The 23,252-nt window shown below is 45.9% G+C and overlaps 1 protein-coding gene and 1 long non-coding RNA gene across 7 annotated transcripts; one reads left to right on the forward strand and one right to left on the reverse strand.

The window, feature by feature from the left end:
• Positions 1-6,763: 6,763 nt before the first annotated feature.
• LOC125518463 lies at positions 6,764-11,715 on the reverse strand. Of its 6 annotated transcripts, XR_007288008.1 has the most exons (8): positions 11,295-11,711; positions 9,945-10,203; positions 9,725-9,791; positions 9,104-9,507; positions 8,527-8,653; positions 7,604-8,182; positions 7,020-7,535; positions 6,764-6,929 (listed from the first exon to the last, which is right to left on the reverse strand). It is a non-coding gene; the product is annotated as an uncharacterized LOC125518463 (long non-coding RNA). The 6 variants fall into 6 exon arrangements; XR_007288010.1 differs by having other exon boundaries at positions 8,527-9,507; positions 9,945-10,199; positions 11,295-11,715; XR_007288007.1 differs by having other exon boundaries at positions 8,527-9,507; positions 11,295-11,715.
• Positions 11,716-16,946: 5,231 nt separating this feature from the next.
• Positions 16,947-17,963, forward strand: LOC125518462 (indole-3-acetic acid-induced protein ARG7-like). The gene has a single exon (XM_048683295.1). The coding sequence runs from the start codon at positions 17,154-17,156 to the stop codon at positions 17,565-17,567; it is 414 nt and encodes a 137-aa protein (XP_048539252.1). The 5' UTR covers positions 16,947-17,153; the 3' UTR covers positions 17,568-17,963.
• The last annotated feature ends 5,289 nt before the right edge of the window (positions 17,964-23,252 follow it).

Here is a 23,252-nt window from a genome sequence, read left to right on the forward strand (position 1 = left end):
GACTTAAAATAAAACTATTTAATCAACCATTATACATGCTCTAACTAAAATCTCCACTCCGATCGCTCCCCTGTCTCATGCGCGGACCGGCTGGTGCAGGTACATGCATCGTCCTTTCCGGTGCTTAGTTGTACTAACCGTGACTATCAAGTACCACTGGCTGGCTACCGCATGACACACGTGGTTAGCAAACTCAGAATTCACAAGTACTGGCCGGCTAGGCACCACGCATGCCATTGCGGCATTGCCATAGCATGTTCTTCCACCCCGGCTGGATTAGGGTATGGATTTACGGCCACAGAGTAGACCCTGAGTTGCTAATTAGAGTAAGTGAACACTTTTTCTTAGTGCTGTATTTCCTTCTAGATACATTCGTTTGAGTGTCAAGCCGCCGCCAACTAATACCGGACGAAGGAAGTATATACCATATGTACTTTGAGATTGGCTACAAAGTCATACGAATCTAGCAATACGACTACGCTGCGGCGTCAGCCACATGCTCCCATATGCCACACCACCATGTTAGCATGATGCATGGAGTCATCATTTGCGTTTGCAAGGTACCCACTACGTATAATAAGTAAACAACTCATGGCGACGACCTGATCAAGTGCGTACTTAGCGTGGGTACTTGACACGTAGAGCATCTAGGGCCGGGGCAGATGACAAAGCTCGATTTGCTGCATTCCATGATTAGTTAGTTAGCGAAATCAGCGATGAACCGATCGAATCTCCTAATCCAATCTTGGCCTAGAAGCCTTCATATAAATCTTCCCGCGATATTATTTCATTCCCATGCTGATTCTCTACTCTCTAGTAGTAGTGTAAGATTGGAAAAAAGGAATCTCTGATAGGTGGGAGGATAAATAAATCATCCTATTAGGTAGGCTAATCATTTTGGGAGCTAATCATTTTTCGTCAAACAAGGGGCTAGTTAAAGACGTGCACCATTTCAATTGTGTACCTGATCAAGTTAATCATGCGTGCGGTTCAACCACAATAGATTCAGTCGTGGTAGTTTACATGAAAAAGGACAATAGAAGTTTGCCATGTACTATGTCAACCACCAATTAAATTTAACCATACAACAAATCAGCAATGAGGAAAGCAAGTTCCTCAATTATCTGCCGCCTGTATTTCATATGTTCCGTTCAATGCATTGTTAAAGAAAATATCTCCTTCGCGAGAGATAAACTGTTCTTAGAGATGGTTGTATCCTCTTCCATTTTTTCACTGCCCTCAAAGAGATGAATTATTTCTCTTGGTGTATCTAAATATTTTTTCTGTTTTTTAATCGAATAACTCTCGACTCTACCTCCATAGCAGTAGCACTGGACTTTTCTGAAGAAACAAGTAATGCATTATAATTGGTCAGCTTCCTCAAAAAGAAAAAGAAAAACGGCTTACTGTCTGAACGGAACAAAATCATCAATCAGCACATAAAGCATACATTATTGTTCTTATTACACGACGAGGAGCTAACTAGCTGGTACTTCCTCTGTAAACAAATACGGAGGGACCGAGGGAGTACATGTCAAACTAATCGTAAAGTTTCGCGAGTATATTATGGAGGCTAAGCTCGATATGCCATACAGCTTGAATGCATCAAGACAAATGACACTATGTCCTAAAGCAAAAAGAAGACTTGTTTCTGTTTCATGGGTACACACTAGACTAGGGTACTGCACCATACACCACACTGAAGTTGATAAATAAGATTAACAAATTGGCTTCACTTCTGTCTCCTTTTCCCTGGCTCCGCTGGCACAAAAGATGCAAAGGCCTTTCGTCCACTTTTGCTGCACGTACTCCTGCCTCTTTATGTCAAGTCCTTGGATCATATTTATAGAAATTGATGGTTGGAAAAGCATCTGCTAGCTACCGCTGGTGTAAACCAGAGTCATATGTCCTTGGGTGGATTTATGCATTCAGAGTACATTTCGTTTTGTTTGATCTGCGAATCTGCAGAGGCATAAGCTGAATGGCTGGCTTGATCGGAGAGAACAAAATGTGCCAGGTGACGAGAACAAAATCGTGAGTAGAAAAGATCCTGCAGACAAGAGGCACGAAGCTCAAGTGACAAGTATGTCTGCATACTGATGCTTATATTCAGGTTCTGTCTGCAAGGTGGCACAACACGTCAATCATGAAAATTTCAGCCTGATTACCTGTTGGTGTTGCATGATAAGCTGCCCAATGTTACCATCTCTTAGCAAAACAGGACATGATTCTTAACCCAAAAGAAAGGCCCGCATTCTGAATTTCAGGGCTCTCGGCAGCTTTCGGCATCATCACTTGGTTGAAGACACTGTTGAACAAGATATGTTGATGACCAAGGAGAGTTTAATTAGGGTGCTAGACAGTTGGTTAGGATGCAAAAGAGAGCTCGTACAGGAAAGTGAGGCATCACCGTCATCATTCAGGCCAGGAACAACCGTGCGGACAGCAGCCAGGCCAAGCAAGGATGATTGGATGAAGCTGCTGAACTAGGTGGAAAATGGAGACTTCTTTAGCTTGCCTCTGCCCGTTTTATTCAACCTCATTTGTTGGCAGAAACTGAGTGCTACCACTACTAAACTACAGATGTCCAGCCTGAAAAGGTGAAATCCGGGGAGTGTCTTGGTCTTTGGGTGTCCCCTTAAAGCTTTCACCGGACAAAATGGAACAGAGCTGGAACTTTAGAGTTAGTTTACTACTACTAACCCCTACTTTGTACAGGGAGAGTTATACTAACCCCATGCCATTTGTTTACATCAGGCACTAGCTAAGTTTCATGCTACTGGTACACTTCGAAGTTAACAGGGCCAGTGTCCTGTCAAGTACCAGTGTGTACAACTCGTTTGCCTCTTGGCTTCAGGGGGTGGTCATTTTCGCAGATCGAGCCTCTCCGACAGACAGTCTGCCGCTTCTTCTCCCACTGAATCAAACTTTTTTTTGAGGAAGGCAACAAACCACGCTGAAAACCAGGGGAACTCGCCGCAACTTGCGACGACGCTGCTCGTCTTCTTGCTGTGTTTTGATCGCGGCCATGCTACCACCCGTGAACCAACGTTGTTTATCGGCGTGCGTACCAACTTGTGCAGCTGCTCGTATCGGGATTTGAGGGAAGATTGGCACGGAGCACGTACGTTCAACGAGTACCGAATCAGAAAAAAGTGTGTACCGATGCCTCGTACATAGTGGAACCGGATCCTCTAACATTGAGAAGGAAATTCACGGTGCTACAATGCTATCCTAGTGTAAAATGAAGAAGAGAAGTTTTTGCCGGTTTGGGTGTGGTTTTTGCCGGTTTCCCATATTAACCGCGCGTTGTATGATTTTCGGGTCCGGTTTCCCTATTAACTGGACCACTTTCCCTCTTCTATAATGCAAAGGCAGAACACCTGTTCACGCTCAAAAAGAAGAGAAGTTAGAGAAGGTCATTAGATAATTAGCAGGTTGTTTACTGTTGGTATTTATTCTAGAAGGGATTTTTAATAAAGTGGCTGCATGCATCTTTCCGATGCAGAGGCCTGGGGATATCCTCCTTTTCAAAAAAAAATTTACTCTAGAAATAAATAATCTAAAATTAATTTTATTTCACCATCAACTTATTTATATGTAATTACTATAATATGCACAGTAGATCATCAATTTGCAAATTAATTTGAGTCATTTTAGCCTTAATCATATAAATAGAAAGAAGGCAAGTTAGAGTACTGTAGCTCATCTAACTTCACTTCTCAATGTTAAAGGATCCGGTTCCATACATAGTACGTATATGATACGGACGAGCTAAACTACACTGAAGAAATTAATGTCCCTCCGTAACTCTCTTCATAAAGAAATGTAAGAGCGTTTAGATCACTAAAATAGTAATGCGGGCGAGCTAAACTACAGTACGTTTGGGTGTGTTCATGGTCTAATTTCTACCTACCACAATGGTTGTGCGCAGTGGACAATGCAGAACGCTCCCGTACGTCTTGTGCTGGCGACGGAGCGAGACGGGTTTTGTCCGTAGGCTTGTCAGCTTGCTGTACCAACAACGAGTCTGGTGGTAACGCCCGATCGAGATGTGGACGTGACAACCAAGCCAAAGCTCTCTCTGATCTTATCAGCTTAACTACAGAGTGCAGTGGAAGGGCTGCATGCATGCAGGCCCATCGCCGGATCGTCGTGTATGCCAACTTTAACGGACGAGACTTGCCTGCTCCCTTCCCATGCGTTTATCCGTGCTTCCGCATACATGGCTTGATTTGATTGAAAAAAAAATAAGACCCGGCCCCATCCCCTGAAAATCAAGGAAAAAGATGATTAGATTAAAAAAAAAAAGGAAAAAACAGCCGTAGGATAAACTGGAAGCACGGATGAAAGCATGAAGAGGAAGCAGTCAAACCGGATCCACTGCCCCGGCTGCATTGCATCCACTGCCCCGGCTGGCCGTGGCCGGCGGCTGGTGGCACTCCAGAGAGGTTGCATGCCGGTACAGTCCTGGCAAGTGGCAACGTAGGTACGTACGTGCTGGACCAGGCTCATTTCGGCGCGCAGGGCAGGACCAACTAGCCGACCAGGAGACCAGTGCGCACACACACACACGTGAATACATGGTGCATGGATCGGCATTCGGCAGGACCCCGCGCGCGCGGCGAATGCGCCCGGCCCAGAAGTCACCGTGCCAAAACCGGCCATGTTATAGCCGCCTCAACGGACCAGGTCGCGAAGTTCTGCCGTGGTACTCCGCCTCCGCCGCCGCCCACATTTTTCTTTTGGTCCTTTCGACCGGCGCTTCGAGACGGGGATAAGATAAGCCGGAGCCGCGCCCACCCCCTCGCCGCGCGGGCACACGGCGCACCAACCCCGCACGCACATGGGACGGGTGGGGGGCATCGCACCCCGCGGCGAGCATCGTGTCGATCATCGATCGCGCCTCGCCGGGCATATTCCGCCTGCTCTATCTCCGCCCGGCTCTCGACCGGCATCGTATCCATACCGTGAGCTTCGTATCCTGCACGAATCGTGGAGTCTGCGGTCGGTCGGGCCATTTGGCCGGCAGCGCGACGCCGCGACGAGCTGCACGTTGGGTCGCGGCCACTGAAGGATCCATACATGACGCTCCTCTTCTGGTACCGACATGTCCATGATGAAATCACGTGTCATGTAATCTTGGAGTGTTGTCTCTGCAGCTCGCGCCGGCGAACAACGCGCGTATTGGATCTTTTTTTTTTCAAGAATTCAGTTGAAACTTGAAAGCCCTAATACCTTGCCTTAGGCTGGAAAAAAAGCTCGAAGCTCGTGAGCTAAACAAGTAGCTCGTGACTCGGCTCAAATCGATTCGAACTCGAAGAATAACGAGTCGAGCCGAGCTTTAGTTTAAGATCGTTTATAGACCAAGTTAAACGAGCCAATCTCACGAGTACTCGTGTAACTCGTTAGGCTTGGTACAAAAGATCGGCCACTCCCAATATAAAAAAAGATCAGCCACTCAGCACCCTATGTCCCAGGCGCACAACAGAAGACCTAGCCCTTGAAGGCCCAACCACCTAGGAGACTCATGCGTTATAAGGAAATTACTATTGTTTAGTGATATATATGTTTAATATATACATAATAATTTTTATAATGTTTGAGGGTTTTATGTTCATATCTTTAACGAGCTTAACAAGCTAAACGAGGCAGCTCGCGAGTTATGCGAGTCGAACCAATCTTGAATTTGAGCTCGTTAATAATAATGAGTCGAGTCGAGCTAGCTCATTAACGAAACGAGCTCTTACGAATCGAGCCGAGCTGGCTCGACTCGGCTCGAATTCCAGCCCTACCTTGCCTAGCCAGGAAGGGTTTTCTTGTTAACCAAGGGCAGTTAACCGATACCATGGCATGAATAGGGGAACAGATTCTCTAGTCACGCCTCAACGCCGGGTCGACGCTCGCCAAGCAAGATGTGCAGATTATCAGCAGTTGTGCTAATCAACTCTTACTAGTACTAGTACAATGCCCGTGCGTTGCCACGGGCCTTTTATTTTTTTTTCTGATTGCATACATAAGCATAATGCACTTCCAATTTCACATGTATAGAAAAAATTTACAGTAACAATCAAAAAATGTACTTGATGCAATGCATTTTCATTATTCCACTTCACTTGCATCTCCTAAAATATCAGGAATATTGTCTTCAGCTTCCTTCGCACAGTACTTGAGCAATTATAGTAAAAAAAATCTTCATTGACTTGTAACCATCCTGCATGAGTACTTCATACAGTTAGCATGAAGATTTCACATGAAAAATGTAAGAACGTGCAAACATAGAGTACTCCACTTGTAAATTGGATGAACCAATTTTTTACCATTCCATGAGAGCATATTAAAATCAAAAACAAAATAACTCAACACATACTGGAATAAATAAATATTTATTATCTTGATTATAATGATGATAAATAATTGTATGTATCTTGAATTTAAAAATAGAATAGACAAATATGAACAGCCTCCCACAAAAAGGAAAAGCCACTCCTCGCCTCTCACCACACAAGCACATCACACATCCCTTATCCCCACCGCGTTGCCACGGGCATTTTAAAAAAAAAATCAAAAATCTTACTGGCTCATCATGATCATGTTCTATTGAAAAAAAATTGAGTTTTATGGATATATGATAGTCCTCATTGCAATTAATGTCACTAAATTTCTCAATCCATCAATCATGAGCAAGTGCAAAAGTTAATGAATCTAAGTTGAGTGAAATAAGGAAGGATTAAATGAATGAACAAATAAATCGTGCACATGCCTTAATCACTTCTTCTCTGCCCAAAAATGGAACCCAATACATTGTGATGCAACATTGCATTGCTCCACGGGAATCAATCAGCCTTCTCACTTGCATTGAGGAGCCCCATTTGGCCATTTATTTTGCCGCCGGCCTCAACATCACCCTTGATATCTGTCCGCCAGGTCTGTCATGAAGCCATGCCCACCATGTTTCACTGCATCTTACATTACTCCTCACATAACATAAGTAAGTACTATTGTTGAAGCATGCATACCAATTGTTAGATCGAGCACATCCAAACATTTGCGATCCATCACTTTTTCACCCTCCCCTCTCTCCACGAGACATCTCCCATACCGCATCAACAACACTCCCCTCATCACACGTCCAGCATGGGTCGCCACCCCTCACGGGAATCAACTGAATATTATAAGGGAAAAACTAAAAGCCTGGAAACATAAACCAATGCATCCATCCACAAAATAAGCTCTACTTGATGACAACCAATGATGAAAAGCTGAATTATTTTGATCATATCCAGTCTAATAGGAGATTACATGGGTTGCAAAATCCACAGATAATCGCACAAGGCATTCTAAATTTTTAAATACCACAATTATCACAATAATGAAAATAAAGCTAGGGATATTGAAAAGTGTAAGGCAGTAGCGCTCTATCTCTCCGGTATTGTTCAATGGATAGGGATGCTCCTAGGCATTATTGTTATCTTGAAAGAAAATCTGGCTTGAATGAATTCTTTGGTCATAGAAAGCGTCGGAGCTCCTTGAACCTACATATTGCACCCTTTGTGTTAGTCAAGATCGAAAAATAGCTAGGCATTGGTAATCAGGAATGTACCTTTTAATCAAGTTCTTTGCTCCGTTGATGTCTGGGTTGAAGTATTATCCGAGACTGATTAGTCGTAAAAGAATTTGCATCTGCAGACAATGTAAAATACAATAGCAGGAAGCCAGAAGCAAAATAGTTAAGTGCATACAATCAGAGGGATGTTGCCTCCAGAAATCCCTAGCAAGAGACACTGGTCTTCTACCCCACATTACATATGTCAAAAGTTAGTACGCATAATTTTAACTCATTTAGTTATCTAGCTGACCAGATCAATTGTAAGCATTACGTGGTTCTTATTTTAGTGAAAAGGAATTTCGTCGAATAGTGAACTTAATTGGTATAAAAGAACCATAATATGGGTTGTGCCTAAACCACAAAAGATTTTTATAGGAGATCAGAATAAAATACGTGTAATAACTCACTAAGAATCTTCTCTGTTCTTACTATTTAGGGATACCAACTCTTTGAGTAACAGAGTAATAATAGGACATTGCGTAGCTCAATTCACGTGAGCTAGATTGACACACTATTGCTGCAGCCAGAGGTGATATCCAATGCAATGGGTGGGGTGAAATTCTTGACAACAGCCTGCAATCAGGTAATGAAGGACCATTTGATGACTATAAACTTGACAGTAAAGACATCTTCAACCTTTGGAAAATTAGATACGGATCAAAAAAACCTATGGCCTCATCCCGGACATTAATATTAAAACCATCATTTTAGATTTCTGAAGTTGCAACATATTTCATGGAAGTTGCTATATGAAGATAAACCTTACAATCAGAATTTTTTTTCTCGTACCATATCAATTGGGCATCATGCAATATAACAGAAGATCGTTCAAGTCTATCATGTGTATTTACAAAAAAGAGCAAATATTGCAGTAAATTTTTGTGATGAAATAATATAAAAGAGGTTCTGGAACATACATCTTCGTTTCTTCTAAGCCTCGGTAGAAGCATGGTTGCTTGCATTTGAGATGCAAGGAAGAAGAAAACGACATTCCGAAAGGGCACCACATGCCTCACCTGATTGATAAACTCAGAAGCACCTCAACTAACAATTGAAAAAGGTGTCACCAAATAGAATCTCACATATAAAGCTATAAGCATAAATAACAAGCAAGGCAAAATCAAAAGAAATAAAAAATCTGTGAAGCACATTATACTTTTACATTAGATCCTATAGATATTGCAAAGACAAGAGAAATGGTCAGCATGGCAATATTGTCCGATGGTCAAATAATCCCAAAATGATACATTGAGAAATCTATATTGGACTTCCAATTTATAGAAGAATGTGAAAGAAAACTTAGTTAGACTTTTACACAATGCTCATTTAACTTGTGACGGAAAAAATTATGCCATCATAACTCAATTCTAATATATACAACTCCAATGGTGCAGGCAACGTTGCTATGGGCTACGATGTATATAAATTGCCCGTATGTTGCATCGGGGACTTACATATTCTAATGGGTCAATACCAATGGTGGATAACATATACCTTAGGACCCTTTGCACACCAGGTGGCATTGTTGACTTCTTTATAATTAACGCATTGTCGTTCTTCTTCTCCCTGCAGAGCTGGCGGCCGACGGCGATGAGCTCCCCCTTCTTATTCTCACTGTTGTGGCCGTCCTTATCGTCCTTGTTGATTGGCTCCATCAACAATCCATTGTTCTTCTCGACCATTCTTTAGCACTCTAGCAACTGTATGGCGAGCTAGTCGTCGTTATTGATGTCGGAGAAGCCAACAAGGCCAAGAGGTTGTTGATGTTCGTGCTCTCCTCCCCATGGTCATTATCACCGCTGCTGGGGGTGCCATTAATCAACGACAACCACATTACGAACTCATTCTTCATGTTCATCTCCTCCTCCTAAGTACACTATAGTCAAGGACAACCATGACTATACGAGTGGCAGGAGACATATTAGTTTACCTTCGTGTACTTTTCATCTGTCATAATGAAACTTTGAAACTTATATTCCATTTAATTCTATTTGGCATCTTAAACAATACATGAACAAACTACTCGAGATCAAAGAGTAGCACAGTAAAAATACTACTTACATCTAAGAGAAAGGCTACATCAAGTAGTAGAATCTGCATGGCATGTGTGCTAACCTGGTCTGGATGATGTGAGTTAACAATATTGAACCCCTCTTATGTCTATGCTGCCCCTCTCAAACATCTGCAACCAAAAATAGATGAGACCCATATATTAAGACTACAAAAACGAAAGATGAAACATGTAAGGGCATTTGGGCATAGTACAGAAACACACTGACCAGTCGCTTTGTTTGAGGATCAAGAACAAAACATGAGAGCTTCTCTCATCAATTACCTCGGCAGAAGCTTCATACATCTCTGATTTGTCAAGCGCCTTCCACATTCATGTGGCTGAAAAACTTCCCGCTCCCTCCTGCCCCGTCTTGCATTGATGAAGACCCAGGCTGAGCTTTGCTCTGCCGCGCACTCACTTCCGGTCAAGTACGCCAACACTGGAAGGGGGAGATGTTGGAGATTAAGAGGGGATTGAGGAAATGGATCCTCACATCAGTGAGGCGCGCGGTGCATGTGCATCTGTGCCGAGTTTGATCTAGCTACAAAAAAAGGAACATAAGCATATGTCAAAGTAAAAGTAAAATGACCATGTACATTATACCTAAATTATATTCTCTCCTTCCCTAAGTAAATAAATATATATACTATCCTGCATATCGTCTCACAGGTATTAAGAACCTAGCATTTTCTGCTCATGCATTGGATCTAAAACTTAAATTATGTAAGAAGACCACAGTAAACAAAAAACAAAAGCTTTTCTAAGTCGGTCTTGCCTTCATTACTATTTCTACCGATGCTTCTAGTTCCACACTTCTTCCTACAATATTGATGCAGTCGTTAAACCCTGCAATATCATCATCGAAAAATAAATACAGGACAAATAAAAACACAAAAGTAAATCGTTCAAGAGAAATTGCGGTACCAAATTTGAATTTTTCAACACTCAGAGCATGTTTGAACTATTTGTATCACACTGTATACAGAATACAGAACCATGTCATGCATGACGCCGTGCCTTAGCTGTACACTGGCGCCACCTCCTCCATATGTGGTGTTCGGTGGAGCAGGGTACAGGTGTGCGTGTGAGTTAATCATGTGTGAGTGGGGCCTGTGTGCCGGCTGGGTAATGTACTTGGTCTGAACTTGTCACTGAACAAAGGTAAATCTGAATTGAGGAAATACAGTTCTGAATTCCTCCTACTGTTTCTCTTCTCTTCTTGCTCAGTCAGGCAAAAAGGAGAGGGACCTGAAGCCACTCCTCGCCTCTCACCACACAAGCACATCACACATCAAACAAAATACAATGAACAAATTGATGGATCGATATGGTTGCTTCACTTTACTTCCTAATAAGTGGATTTCTTTTCCTGAACAAATTAACTGCTGATTTCAGGCAGTAGGATAGATGTTAAGCAAGCAAATATATAAACCCGAGAGCACAAGACAAGATCATGCACGTATTGTAAAAGGGAAGATGTGAATTACTTAACAACGTATCCAAACGAAGCAGATCGAAGACACACGTACGTACATATACAAATCCGATGAGCAACACCAAAATCACTTAAGTACGCATCCAAATTAACCTTGATGGGGAAGGAAGGAAATTGAGATGGAGAAAGCACCTTACCTTGGCGGTGGCTGGAACGGTCACGACGGCGGCGGCTAGCTAGGTATTCGCGGGCGCTCGCTCTGGAAACGGACGGAGCCCAGGAGGCGCCTCGCCTTGACGCGCGTGGCGGGTTCCTCACGGCGTGGAACACTCCTCCTGCCCGGCGGCAGGGTCGTCGGCCAAGCGGCGTCGGACGGAGTCCACGAGGCCCTCGCCTCGGCGCGCGTGATAGGTTCCTGCAGGCGAAGGGATGGAGCGCCGTACGCTTCGCCGCCGGCGACAAGCTTGGAGGGAAGAGAGGGATGGAGCGGCGGCGGCGGGATGGATCTGCGATGGCGAAGGATGGAGGGCGGCGGCGAAGGGATCTGGTGTGCGACTGGTGCGTGCGACTGCTCGCTCGAGGGCAGAAGGCCTCGCTCGTGCGATTCGTTATCGGATTTTTTTTCACTGGTTAATTTTTGCCGGTTTTTTTCGCTGGTTAATTGTCGCCGGTTTGTCCGTATCAGATGGGTGCGACAGGAGGTTTTGGCGCGTGGGGGCGGGTGGGGGACTCGGCCCTAAGGGTTTTTCTTGATTCCACACGGCTGAGCGGAAGGTGGGAGTAGGTACAAAAAAAGACCGGATGAAGTGGGACGAAAATAAAATTCGGAACGCGACCTACCAACTAAGACATTAGGAGTAGAGACTAGTGCTAGCACTAGCTTAACAAGGGGCTTGTCACAACACCAAAAGTTGACGGGCGCATTCGTAATGCTAGACGCGAGGCTGCGTGGCCCGGAATCCGCATGGCGATCTTCTGAAATCTACAAGTCCAGCAAGGATATACCGCGCAGCGCGGTGCCAAATCCGGCGAAATATCGTCCCTGTCAGGTTAGTCATAATGGGAGTAACTTAGCAAGTAACATACCACAGTTCAAGACAAATTTGCTTATATAGCATGTATTTAACGAGGAGAGATGTGTTTAGAGTAACATAATTTACTGTAACATAGCCTTTTTAAAAAAATGAGTCTACAAGTTAATAAATGAAACCATTTATAACACTACTACTATATTATTTTGCATTATAAAAATAATAATTTAGACTAATACCTTATGCATGACACTGTATTAATTTACTCCCCATTATGACCAGCCTCATAACAGACGAGGCCAAAATCCCGGCCACATGCAGCAGCTGTGATTGACTGCCCGTCGGGCTCCTCGGGCACCTGACCGCGAGCGCATGGGCTGGAGACCAGACGATTCTCTTCCTTCTTCGGCTCTCCCCGACCACGCAAACGCCGATGCGATGCGACAGTGTGCATGTGACCCCGCGTAACGCCCGTAATTGCTATGGTGCAGCACTGTGTATGGTGTAGATGTTTTGTCTAATAATTCCGGAGCCCTTCCTTCCTTTTCTTTGATTGGCAGCGGCAACAGTGAGCGAGACATCCATATGTTTCACCCTGATCAGGCTGGTCATAATGGGAGTAACTTAGCAAGTAACATTCGCCCGCAAAAAAAAAGCAAGTAACATAGCGCTCGTGTATAATTTTGAGCGTAGTCGAAGCAGCAGAAGAAGAAGTATGTAATGAAATGTATAATTTTGTTGTGCTTCTTCCTCTTATTAATCAAATCTGCTCAATTGTCATGTTACTTGCTTGCATCATGTGAATGAACCGTTATTCAATCTTTCTACTGATATTGCTCTCTTTTTTGAAAGACTAACCCATTAGTTTTTCTTGTTTTTTCTATATAGATTTAAATAGTATTTTTTTCCTAAAGTCAGTGGCACTCGAGTCTAACTCCACCTTTGGACGTAGTTGCTGAACAACGAGATTGATATTGCTGAACTTAAGATTTTTTTTTAAAGGTAGAAGAATGCCATTGCCACTTTCTACTTAATGAAAGTAAACCTTTGTTATGGGTATGTATTCATTCTAACTATCTCACTTGCATAATGTGCTTTCCACCATATCCTACCAGTTACCAATTCATGATTTATCTATACTTTTTATGTTTTATAGGTCATCTTTATGCCCGTCTAGTTATTAACTTAATACAAATCATACATCGGCAATCGATCATCCATGTAATCTTCAACAAGTGAGGTATTTAGAGTGCCCATAGTTACCTTTTGAATTTTTGGTTGTATTTGTTGACACCAACTCACCAAGTAATATATACTCATCTGCTAGTATTCTAGCGATCTCTTGCATAGTTGAATTATACAGAATTTTTTCTTGTTATAAACTCCGCCACACGTGGAAATTATTCCTGCCTCCGCTGCTGCTTCAGACTACCCCACAGTGGGAGTAACATAAATGATAACATCACACATATTTAGGCAAAATAGATGATGTGACAAGTAATTAATGAAGAAAGAGAGTCATGTAGTAACATAGCTACTAGTAGTATGAGTAACATCACACATATCAACGCAAAATGAGTCTACAATATAATAAATGAATAATTGCATGACACCACATATATGTTACTCCTTACTATGAAGGTAGTAACATATACTAGTAACATATACTCTCCCCGTCCGAAAATACTTGTCATTGAAATGGATGTATCTAGATGTATTTTAGTTCTAGACACATCCATTTTAATGACAAATAATTCCGGACGAAGAAAGTACATGTTATTAGTCTAAATTACTCTTCATTATGACTAGTCTCATGGAGCCTCCCGCGAGCCTAGCATAGACAACAAACCACGCAGAAAACTTGCGACGACGCTGCCCGTTGTGTCCAGGGTCTAATTTCTACTTACCATAAATAATGGATGTGCGGAGAATGCATGCAGATCGCTCCCGTACGTCTTGTGCTGGCGATGGAACGAGACGGGACGAGCTTTGTCCGCAGGCTTGTCAGCTTGCTGTACCAACATCGTCTGATGGGAACGCCCGATCTTATCAGCTAACTACACAGCGCAGTGGAAGGACTGCATGCATACATGCCCATCGCCCTATCGTCGTGAATGCATGCCAACAACTCGACCCATACATTGCATGTATGCACTGCACCGGTAGGCCGGCGGCTAGTGGCACACCAGAGACGCCGCCGGTCGGTACACTGTCCATGCAAGTGGCAACGTACGTACGTACGCGCTGGACCAGGCTAATTTCGGCGCGCAGGACCAACGAGCCGGCCAGGAAGGAGACCAGTGCCCATACACATGTATAGGTAGCAGCAAGCGAACTTGCCACAGTCTCTGCGTCGCGCACATGAACGCATCATGCGCCAATCGGCTGGACCGCGCGCGCGGCCCCGGCCCCGGCACCAGCAGCCACCGTACGAAAACCGGCCATGTTCGCCGAGCTCTGCCGTGGTACTCCGCCGCCGCCGTGGCCGCCCACAATTTTCTTGTCTTCCTTTCGACGCTTCGAGACGGAGAGATCAAGATAAGAGCATGTCTAGTAGAACCCTTAAACCCTCAAACCCTCATTAGTGTTTTAAGGGTCTAAAAATGGTCTTTTAGTGCACTTTTACGGGTTGAAAAACAGACCCTCAAACCCAACCCTTATAACAGAATATTCCCCATGAACGACGTTATCGTTGCGGGCATACCGTCGAGCACCTCGTGCACGACGGGCGGAGGGCGGCGCGGGGGTGGAGGGCGGAGGGCGGGGCGGGCGCGGGCGGAGGGCAGTGGCCGGGGGTGGGAGGCGGAGGCGGAGGGCGCGGGGCCGGGAGGCGGAGGGCGTGGGAGCGGGCACGGGCCGGAGAGCGGTGGCGGCGGGTCGAGGCGGAGGGCGCGGAGGCGGCGGGCGGGAGCGCGGGAGTAGAAGCCGGCGGGGCGGCGGGCGGCGGGACGGATGGCGACGGCCGGGGACGGGGCGAGCGCGGCCGCGGCAGGGAGCAGGTGGAGGAGAGGCCGGCGGCTGGGGGCGGGGCGGGCGCGGGCGGAGGGCAGTGGCCGGGGGTGGGAGGCGGAGGCGGAGGGCGCGGGGCCGGGAGGCGGAGGGCGTGGGAGCGGGCACGGGCCGGAGAGCGGTGGCGGCGGGTCGAGGCGGAGGGCGCGGAGGCGGCGGGCGGGAGCGCGGGAGTAGAAGCCGGCGGGGCGGCGGGCGGCGGGACGGATGGCGACGGCCGGGGACGGGGCGAGCGCGGCCGCGGCAGGGAGCAGGTGGAGGAGAGGCCGGCGGCTGGGGGCGGGGCGGGCGCGGGCGCGCGGAAGGTCGACGGGGCGGCAGGCGCGGGCGTGGGCGCGGGAGTTGGGAGGATTTTTCCGTCCCGCGCGAAGATAACCGCCAAATGAGGGTTGAGATAGGTTTTGCTCCCCAACCCTTACTTTTCAGGATTTGAGGGTTGGACCCTTAAAAAAATTTGAGGGTTTAAGGATTAAGGGGTTTTAATCTATACGATTGTTACTCGCAAACTGTAAAAAAACAGTTATTTATAAAGGTTTGAAAGTTTGAGGGCTCTGCTAGAGATGTTGTACGCGTGAGAATACCCCCGCGCCCACTCCCTCGGCGGCGTAGGACGCCAACCCCGCACGGGCGCACGCACATGGGACGGGGGGTGGCATCATCCCGCCGCGGCCCGCATGTCGATCGGGCCGAGCGGGAGCGCGCGTGGGTGCCGCATCGTATCCGTATCAAGAAGCTAGTACTCGCTAGCCAAAGTTAGAAGAAGAATCGGTTGAAAGCCATGATGACTTGCTTAGCAAGTAGTAGTACCAGCAAGCGTGCCGTCTTAACCGAGGGAGGTTAACCGGTACCATGGCTGGAACAGGGGATCAGCATCGGCAGTCACGTCTCGTTTTGGCAGCAGTTTTGCTAATCAACTCTTACGAGCAGCTAGCACTAAAGTGTTTTTTATTTTATTTTGAAAGGATAGCACAAAAGTTGACGGGCGCATGCACATCCATATAGCGCTGAGCACGAGGATGCGTGGCCTGGAATCCGCATGGCGATCTTGTGAAAGCCACAACTCCGGCAAGGATATACCGCACAGCGCGGCGCCAAAATCCGACTGAGATATCGTCCCCTCCCCGTCAGACGAGACGAGGCCACATGCTGCTGGGATCGAATGCCCGCCGGGCACATGCACCTCCGGCACCTGACCGCGAGCGCTTGGGCTGGAGACCAGACGATTCTCTTCCTTTCTTGGGCTCTCCCCAACCACGCAAACGCCGATGCGACGTGACCATGTGCATGTGACCCCGCGTAACCCTCGAAAAACTGTTACGGTGCAGCACTGCGTGTCATCTACTATTTTGGAACGGAGGAATACATGCTTTTGTCTTGTAATAATTCTAGAGCCTTTTCTTTTAGTACTCCATCCATTCCTAAATATTTGTCTTTCTAGCGATTTCAACAAATGACTACATACAATGCAAAATAAGTGAACCTACACTCTAAAATATGTCTACATACATCCATATGTTGTAACCATTTGAAATGTGTAGAAAGACAAATATTTAGGAACGGAGGGAGTAATTGATTGGCAGCGGCAACAGTGATCCGCACTTTTTTCTGTAACGGAATCAGTGAAGTCACGGGACACCGGGCGTACGTGCATGTAACACGGCCATACACCTCGTTTTTCAAGCTTCGTCAGGACAAGTTATTGACTAACGTAGGATAAACACCCGCCTGGCATATGTGGTTCACAATGTGAATGACAGCCATATAGGGAACACAGTAAATGTTACATGGAAGAACATAGCCCCATCCCCTTCACACAGCTCAGATTATTTGATCCAGGCCAATTGGACGATGACGAACCCAAGTCCCAAAATTTCCAGCATCCTATAAAATCTCCCACCCCTCCCTCCACCAGAAGCCAGCCAGCTCCATTTCACCAACTTGTCCTCCTCCACCGTTAACCCACGACCAGCAGCGCAGCAGGCCAACAGAAGCTCTGCTCTCAAGTCTCAACTGCCGATGGCCAAATGCAGCAAGATCCGCGACATCGTCTGGCTCCGGCACACCCTGCGGAGGTGGCGGTCCCGCGCCGCGGCGCGCGTGGCCGAGGGCGGCGCGGTGCCGGCGGGGCACGTGGCGGTGTGCGTGGGCGGGGCCTCGCGGCGGTTCGTGGTGCGGGCGGCGCACCTGAACCACCCCATCTTCCTCGAGCTGCTCCGGCAGGCGGAGGAGGAGTACGGCTTCCGGACCGGCGCGTGCGGCCCCATCGCGCTCCCCTGCGACGAGGACCGCTTCCGGGACGTCCTCCGCCGCGTCTCCTCCGAGGAGCGCCGCGGCCGTTCCTTCGGCTGCCGCGCGCCGGCCGCCAGCGGGCGAGACATCGCGGCGCGGCCGTTGCTGCAGCGGGCGGCGGCGGAGGAGCTCGTGTGGTGACGGATCGATGGAAGGAACACGCATAGCCCATTCGGTGTACGTGCTCTGTTCGCAGGCGAACTAGCGGTGGCGAATTGCGGCGGCTGGTCTTCTGGACGCGGGAATGGCGCAAGCATGCCGCGGCCGAGAAGACTGCGCCCGCCGCCCGCGCGCACAGCAAGCGCCCGAGGCCGTATATCTGACTGAAGGGCGTGGTCCGGTGGTAGTGGCCGGTGGCGCCCCGAATTGTGAATCGGAGACGACACCGCGCTTGAGCAACTGAGGCAGGCCCGCGCCCGGCGGGCGTGTGGCTAGCAAATCTACTCTAGTACCAGCTCTGTACTGCTTGTACTGCTTGACAGTGGTCAGAAGAAACTTGTAATGATTACTTCAAGAATATGACCATTTTTTTTGTGATGTTGTAATTGGTAACACTCCTTGCTGGGAATAACACCCATTTACAAGCTTGTCTTCCTCTGTCATGATGTTGGGGAGGGGAATTTTTTTGGAATGGCTAAATGTAGGTCGTCTGATTGTCGAATTTGGGTCAGTCGACCGTTTTTTAGAAAAAAAAAGGAGGAATACCCTCAGCCTCTGCATCTGGGCGATGCGTGCAACCACTTTATTATTTATTCACAAAGACCTTACAAAATAGTACATCTGAAGCCATCATCTTTACCGGCCATTCTGTTGCTTAGTTGTACTGACTGTTTGACTCGTACGAGATGTCGCTAGCCCATCGTGTAAGAACAATAATGTATGCTTTGTGTGCTGATCGACGAATTTGTTATGTTCCCACGGTGACCAACTAATTATAAATCTGATTATTCATTTCTTGAGAAAAAACAAATGTCATATGGTGGCCAAACATTTTTATTCCTTAGCATATTGTTGAGTTGAGAATTATCCGATGAGTAGAAGGTTTTTCTTAAACACCTATAAACACACATAATAATACAACTTTTCATGAAAATGTTGTCTACTTTGCAGTCAGTTTGGACTTTGAAGGTGGAACTACTGATGCAACAACTTGCCTCGTGAACGAGAGATTTTCTATGACATAACACTTAACAATATAAAAGAACATATAGGGGGCTACATCAACATAATTGAGGAACTTACTCTCCTCATTGTTGATTTGTTGTTTCTACAACAAACGAAATGGGTGGTTGACGTTGACATGCACAGCATAAAACTACATTGTTCTTTTGCTGGAAACCACCACGACTACTAGATCTTATTGTGGTGGAACAAGATACATGCATGATTAGCAGAGACAAACAATTGAAATGGGGCACATCTTTACCTAGCACCCTGTTTGACGAAAAATGATTGGTTTCCAAAACCATTGAGCCTGCTACCAAGTAGTATATTGATTTACTTATCATTTCACCGATCAGAGATTCCGTCGATCTGCATTAGAATGAAAACGATATTGCAAGAAGATCTATATGCTAGCTTATATGCCAATTTATTCATCGTTGTGCTAATCATATGTGTTGCATGCACCAAATCGAGCTTTGTCATGTGCCCTAGCTAGAAGCTCTACATGTCAAATACCCACGCTAACTTGCTGACTACGCGGTTAAGGTCATCGAATCGCCATTTGTTTAACTTAACGTACATAGTGGGCACGTACCTTGCGAACGCAAATGGTTACTCCAGAGTGGTAATAATCATGGTGTGGCATATAGGAGCATGTGGCTCACGCAACAGCATACCCATCTACTCACTAGATTCATACGACTTTGCGCAGTCAATTTGATACGCAGGAAAGGCGCTCTGTATTCAGATTAGCTAGGTATATAGAATGTGCAGAAGCTTAAGCTGTACTACTATACTATATATAGCCTCTCAAATCTAATGTATAGTCTAACCCAACAACATGCTATGACAAGCGAGGTAGTGCCAATCATAAGCGGATACTCCACGGTTAGTACAACTAAGCAACAGAATGGCCGGTGCATGCATCTGCCACTCATAGTCATCTGTGGATTTAGCGGCCTAAGAATAACACCTGATCTATACATGTAATGATGTAATCGTGTAGCTTATGAGAGAGCTGATGATGTGATCTCGGAACCCAACAGGCCGCACAATTTTCGGTTGAAACAGCCGCTCCAGTCCACTGGCCACAATCATGATCGCTCCCCGTTCCGCATGTGCGACGCCCCGGCGCGGTGACACATGTACGTACGTGCCGCCGGTGCGTCGAGGTCATGGCGCTCTTCTAGCTGAGACGTCGTGCATGAGCGCAGATGTGTAAATAAAAAGGAATGTGTTTCTGCTAAAGTGGATTAGTGTTATGCCTTGAAAATTAGCGCGTCCTATTTTTCCTTAGCATGACTTGCAAATACTTGTATTTTTAACCAAAATTTTAGGTACAGATTTGACCCTATTTCATACATACTAGCAAGATGTCTGTGCATTGCACGGAACATTAAGATGCATTTGTATGAGTAGTTTATCTTGTGAGAGAAAAGGATAAACAGAAGGCCGTATTTGCAAATGTGGAGAGGAGTGCGGGTAAATTGTCATAGTTTCCTTCCCTCGTTGCACACCATCATCATCAACTCTACTTTTTATAAGAGTAGATATAATAATGTTGTCAGAATAGTTACATATAAGTAATTTTTTTAACAATAATCCATATCCTACAATAATTAGACTATTTTTCATTTTTATTGAGTAAAAAAATTCACAAAAGAGTTTCCCTTTGCCTGGATTCGAACACACAATCAAATTCTGATGACCTGCCCGCTCTAGCCATTACCATCAGATTGCTTCGGTCCTGTATGGCGACGCACTTTATATATAATGTCGAAGTCGGGCCAGGTGCTACCACCAAATGGTGTGGCGGTAACCACTTGCCACATCATCACGTTGACCAGTAGCCTACCACCGTTGACCATGGCGATAGCCCGTTATATCCTATCGCCATCGTCTACGTTGGTAGGAAAAAGGCCAGATTCGAAAAAAAAATTATAAACAGGTTAAACTTTCGCATAAGGGTCAAAACATTAAATTTGTCCTCTTCTTGCTGTGTTTCGATCGCGCCCATGCTACCACCCGTGAACCAACGTTGTTTATCGACGTGTGTACCAACTTGTGCAGCTGTTCCTAGCTATCGGGAATTGGGGGGAGATTGGCACAGAGCACGTACGTACAATGAGTAGTGAATACTTCTTCCGTTCCAAAATAAGTGTTTTAACTTTATACTCCCTTTGTTTTTATTTACTCTGCATTTTAGAGTTGACTGAAGTCAAACTTTATAAAGTTTGACCAAGTTTATAAAAAAAGTACAAACATTTACTATAACAAATCTATATGATGTGGAAGTACATTCAACAATAAATCTAATGGTATTGATTTGTTATTGTATATGTTAATATTTTTGTTTATAAATTTTATCAAAATTTACAAAGCTTGACTTTGACTAAAGCAAATACACGAATTAAATAAAAATGTAGGAAGTACTAACTTTGATACAAAGTTGTACTCCCTCCGTTTTTATTTACTCTGCATATTAGAGTTGACTGAAGTCAAACTTCATAAAGTTTGACCAAGTTTATAGAAAACAATATAGACATTTATCATAATAAATCTATACGATGTGAAAGTACATTTAATAATAAATCTAATGTTGTTGATTTGTTACTGTATATCTTAATATTTTTGTATATAAATTTGGTCAAAGTTTGTAAAGCTTGATTTTGACCAAAGCTAATATGCGAACTAAATAAAAACGGAAGGAGTACTAAGATTGAGACACTTATTTCTGAACGAAGGGAGTAGAAAAAGGAGGGAGTACATACTCGTAGTACATAAATACGGGCGAGTTAAACTACACTAGTTTTTTTTTTTTTGCGAAACAACACTGCGTTAATGGTCCGATTTTCCACTTAGCACAATGGTTGCTCGGAGAATGCAGAACGCTCCGGTCATGTGCTGGCGAATCGGCGATGGGACGAGGCGAGTTTTGTCCCTAGACTTGTCAGCGTGCTGTGCCAACGTGTGGCCCGAGATGCGGACGTGACAACCAAGCCAAGGCTCTGTCTGATCTTATCAGCTTAATTACAGAGCACAGTAGAAGGGCTGCATGCATGCCCATCGCCCGATCGTCGTGAATGCGTGCCAACAACTCGCCCGATACGTTGCATGTATCATGTATGCAGTGCACCGGTAGGCCGGCGGCTAGTGGCACTCCAGAAACGCACATGAATACGTGACTGCTGGAGGGATGGATTTTCGTCACTTGGAGCTCTTCAATTTAGTTTTATTGGGAAAGCATGGCTGGAATCTGATCACGAACTCGGAATCCCTTTGTGCTCGCGTCCTTAAGGGCAAGTATTTCCCGCACAATGATTTCATGGAGGCCACCATCCCAAAGTGTGCCTCGACTACGTGGAGGGCGATCATTGCCGGCAGGACAGCGCTGGGTGCGGGGCTGATTAAACGAGTTGGAGATGGCACTACGGTGTCGGTTTGGCACGACAGCTGGGTGCCCGGGCTGATTTCCCTGAAGTCATCTGTTCACATAGGTAACACTGCAATAGCAACAGTTTCTGAGCTAATTGATGTGGACATAGGCATATGGAAAGTTGATATGGTGAGAGAACATTTTATTGCTCCCGAAGCAGAAGCCATTCTCAATATCCCCTGAGGATTGGCGGTGGACCTGACTCGGTTGCATGGACCGCTGAACAGTCTGGTAACTATTCTGTTAAATCCGTGTACCGCTCTCTAATGACTCGGAACGAGTATGCTGCTCTTTAGGAAGGGACGGTTACAGAATCTTCAGAGAAACAAAAGCAGATGTGGACTAGACTCTGGAAGCTGAAAGTTGTGCCAAGGGTGTGAGTGTTCTGGTAGCGAGTGTTAAGAGGAATTTTGCCTACAGAAAGTTCCCTCAAACACAGACACATAGCAACGTTGGCTCGATGCAAAGTCTGTCTTGATGCAGACGAAGATTTGTATCATGCACTAGTGAAGTGCACACATGCAACAAATTTCTGGCGGGAGGCGAGGGAGTGGCTGCATATCAAACTCCCGGAACTCCATGCAGTAACATGGTCTAGGGACATTTTATGCGACCCCAGATTCGATGAGAGGGATCAAGCAAAAATCGTAACTGTCATGTGGGCGATCTGGACCTCAAGAAACAATATAACTCATGATCGGGCGAGCTTGAATCCTATTATTTCAATGAAGAAGACTAGGGAGGCTTTGGCACTGCTGGAATTACCGGACCAGCATGCAAAGATCCTACCAGGATATGGATGGTGGCCATCTGAGAATGATTGTATCAAGATTAATACAGATGCGGGCCTGTCTGTGGAGGCCAATCTGTGTGGGCTGGGAGACGTTGCCAGAACATCTGAATCTTTCCTCGGCGCCTGGTGCAAGCCACTCCAGGGTGTTACTGATCCATTGGTGGCGGAGGTGCTAGCTCTCCGGGAGGGAGTGATCTTTGCCCAGCTTCGGGGCTATGTGCGAGTCGAGATGGAAACCGACAGTTCGGAGGTTGTCCAGCTCTGGCACTCGCGCCGTACTTCGCGCTCGTTATTAGCGCCGGTGTTGCTTGATATTGAGAGTTTAGCTTAAAGAGACACGTCAATGTCCCGGCCCATCTATGTGCTAGGCATGCATGTGCACTAGAGGCGTCGGAGCTGTGGATGAACTCCCCCCCCCCCCCCCCCCCCCCCC

This window comes from Triticum urartu, chromosome 7 (genome assembly GCF_003073215.2).
Source record: "Triticum urartu cultivar G1812 chromosome 7, Tu2.1, whole genome shotgun sequence".
Classification (NCBI taxonomy): domain Eukaryota; kingdom Viridiplantae; phylum Streptophyta; class Magnoliopsida; order Poales; family Poaceae; genus Triticum; species Triticum urartu.

What these genes read in the sequence shown, in the direction of transcription:
- LOC125518462 (XM_048683295.1), top strand. Translation starts at nt 17,154, where the DNA reads ATGGCCAAATGCAGCAAGATCCGCGACATCGTCTGGCTCCGGCACACC.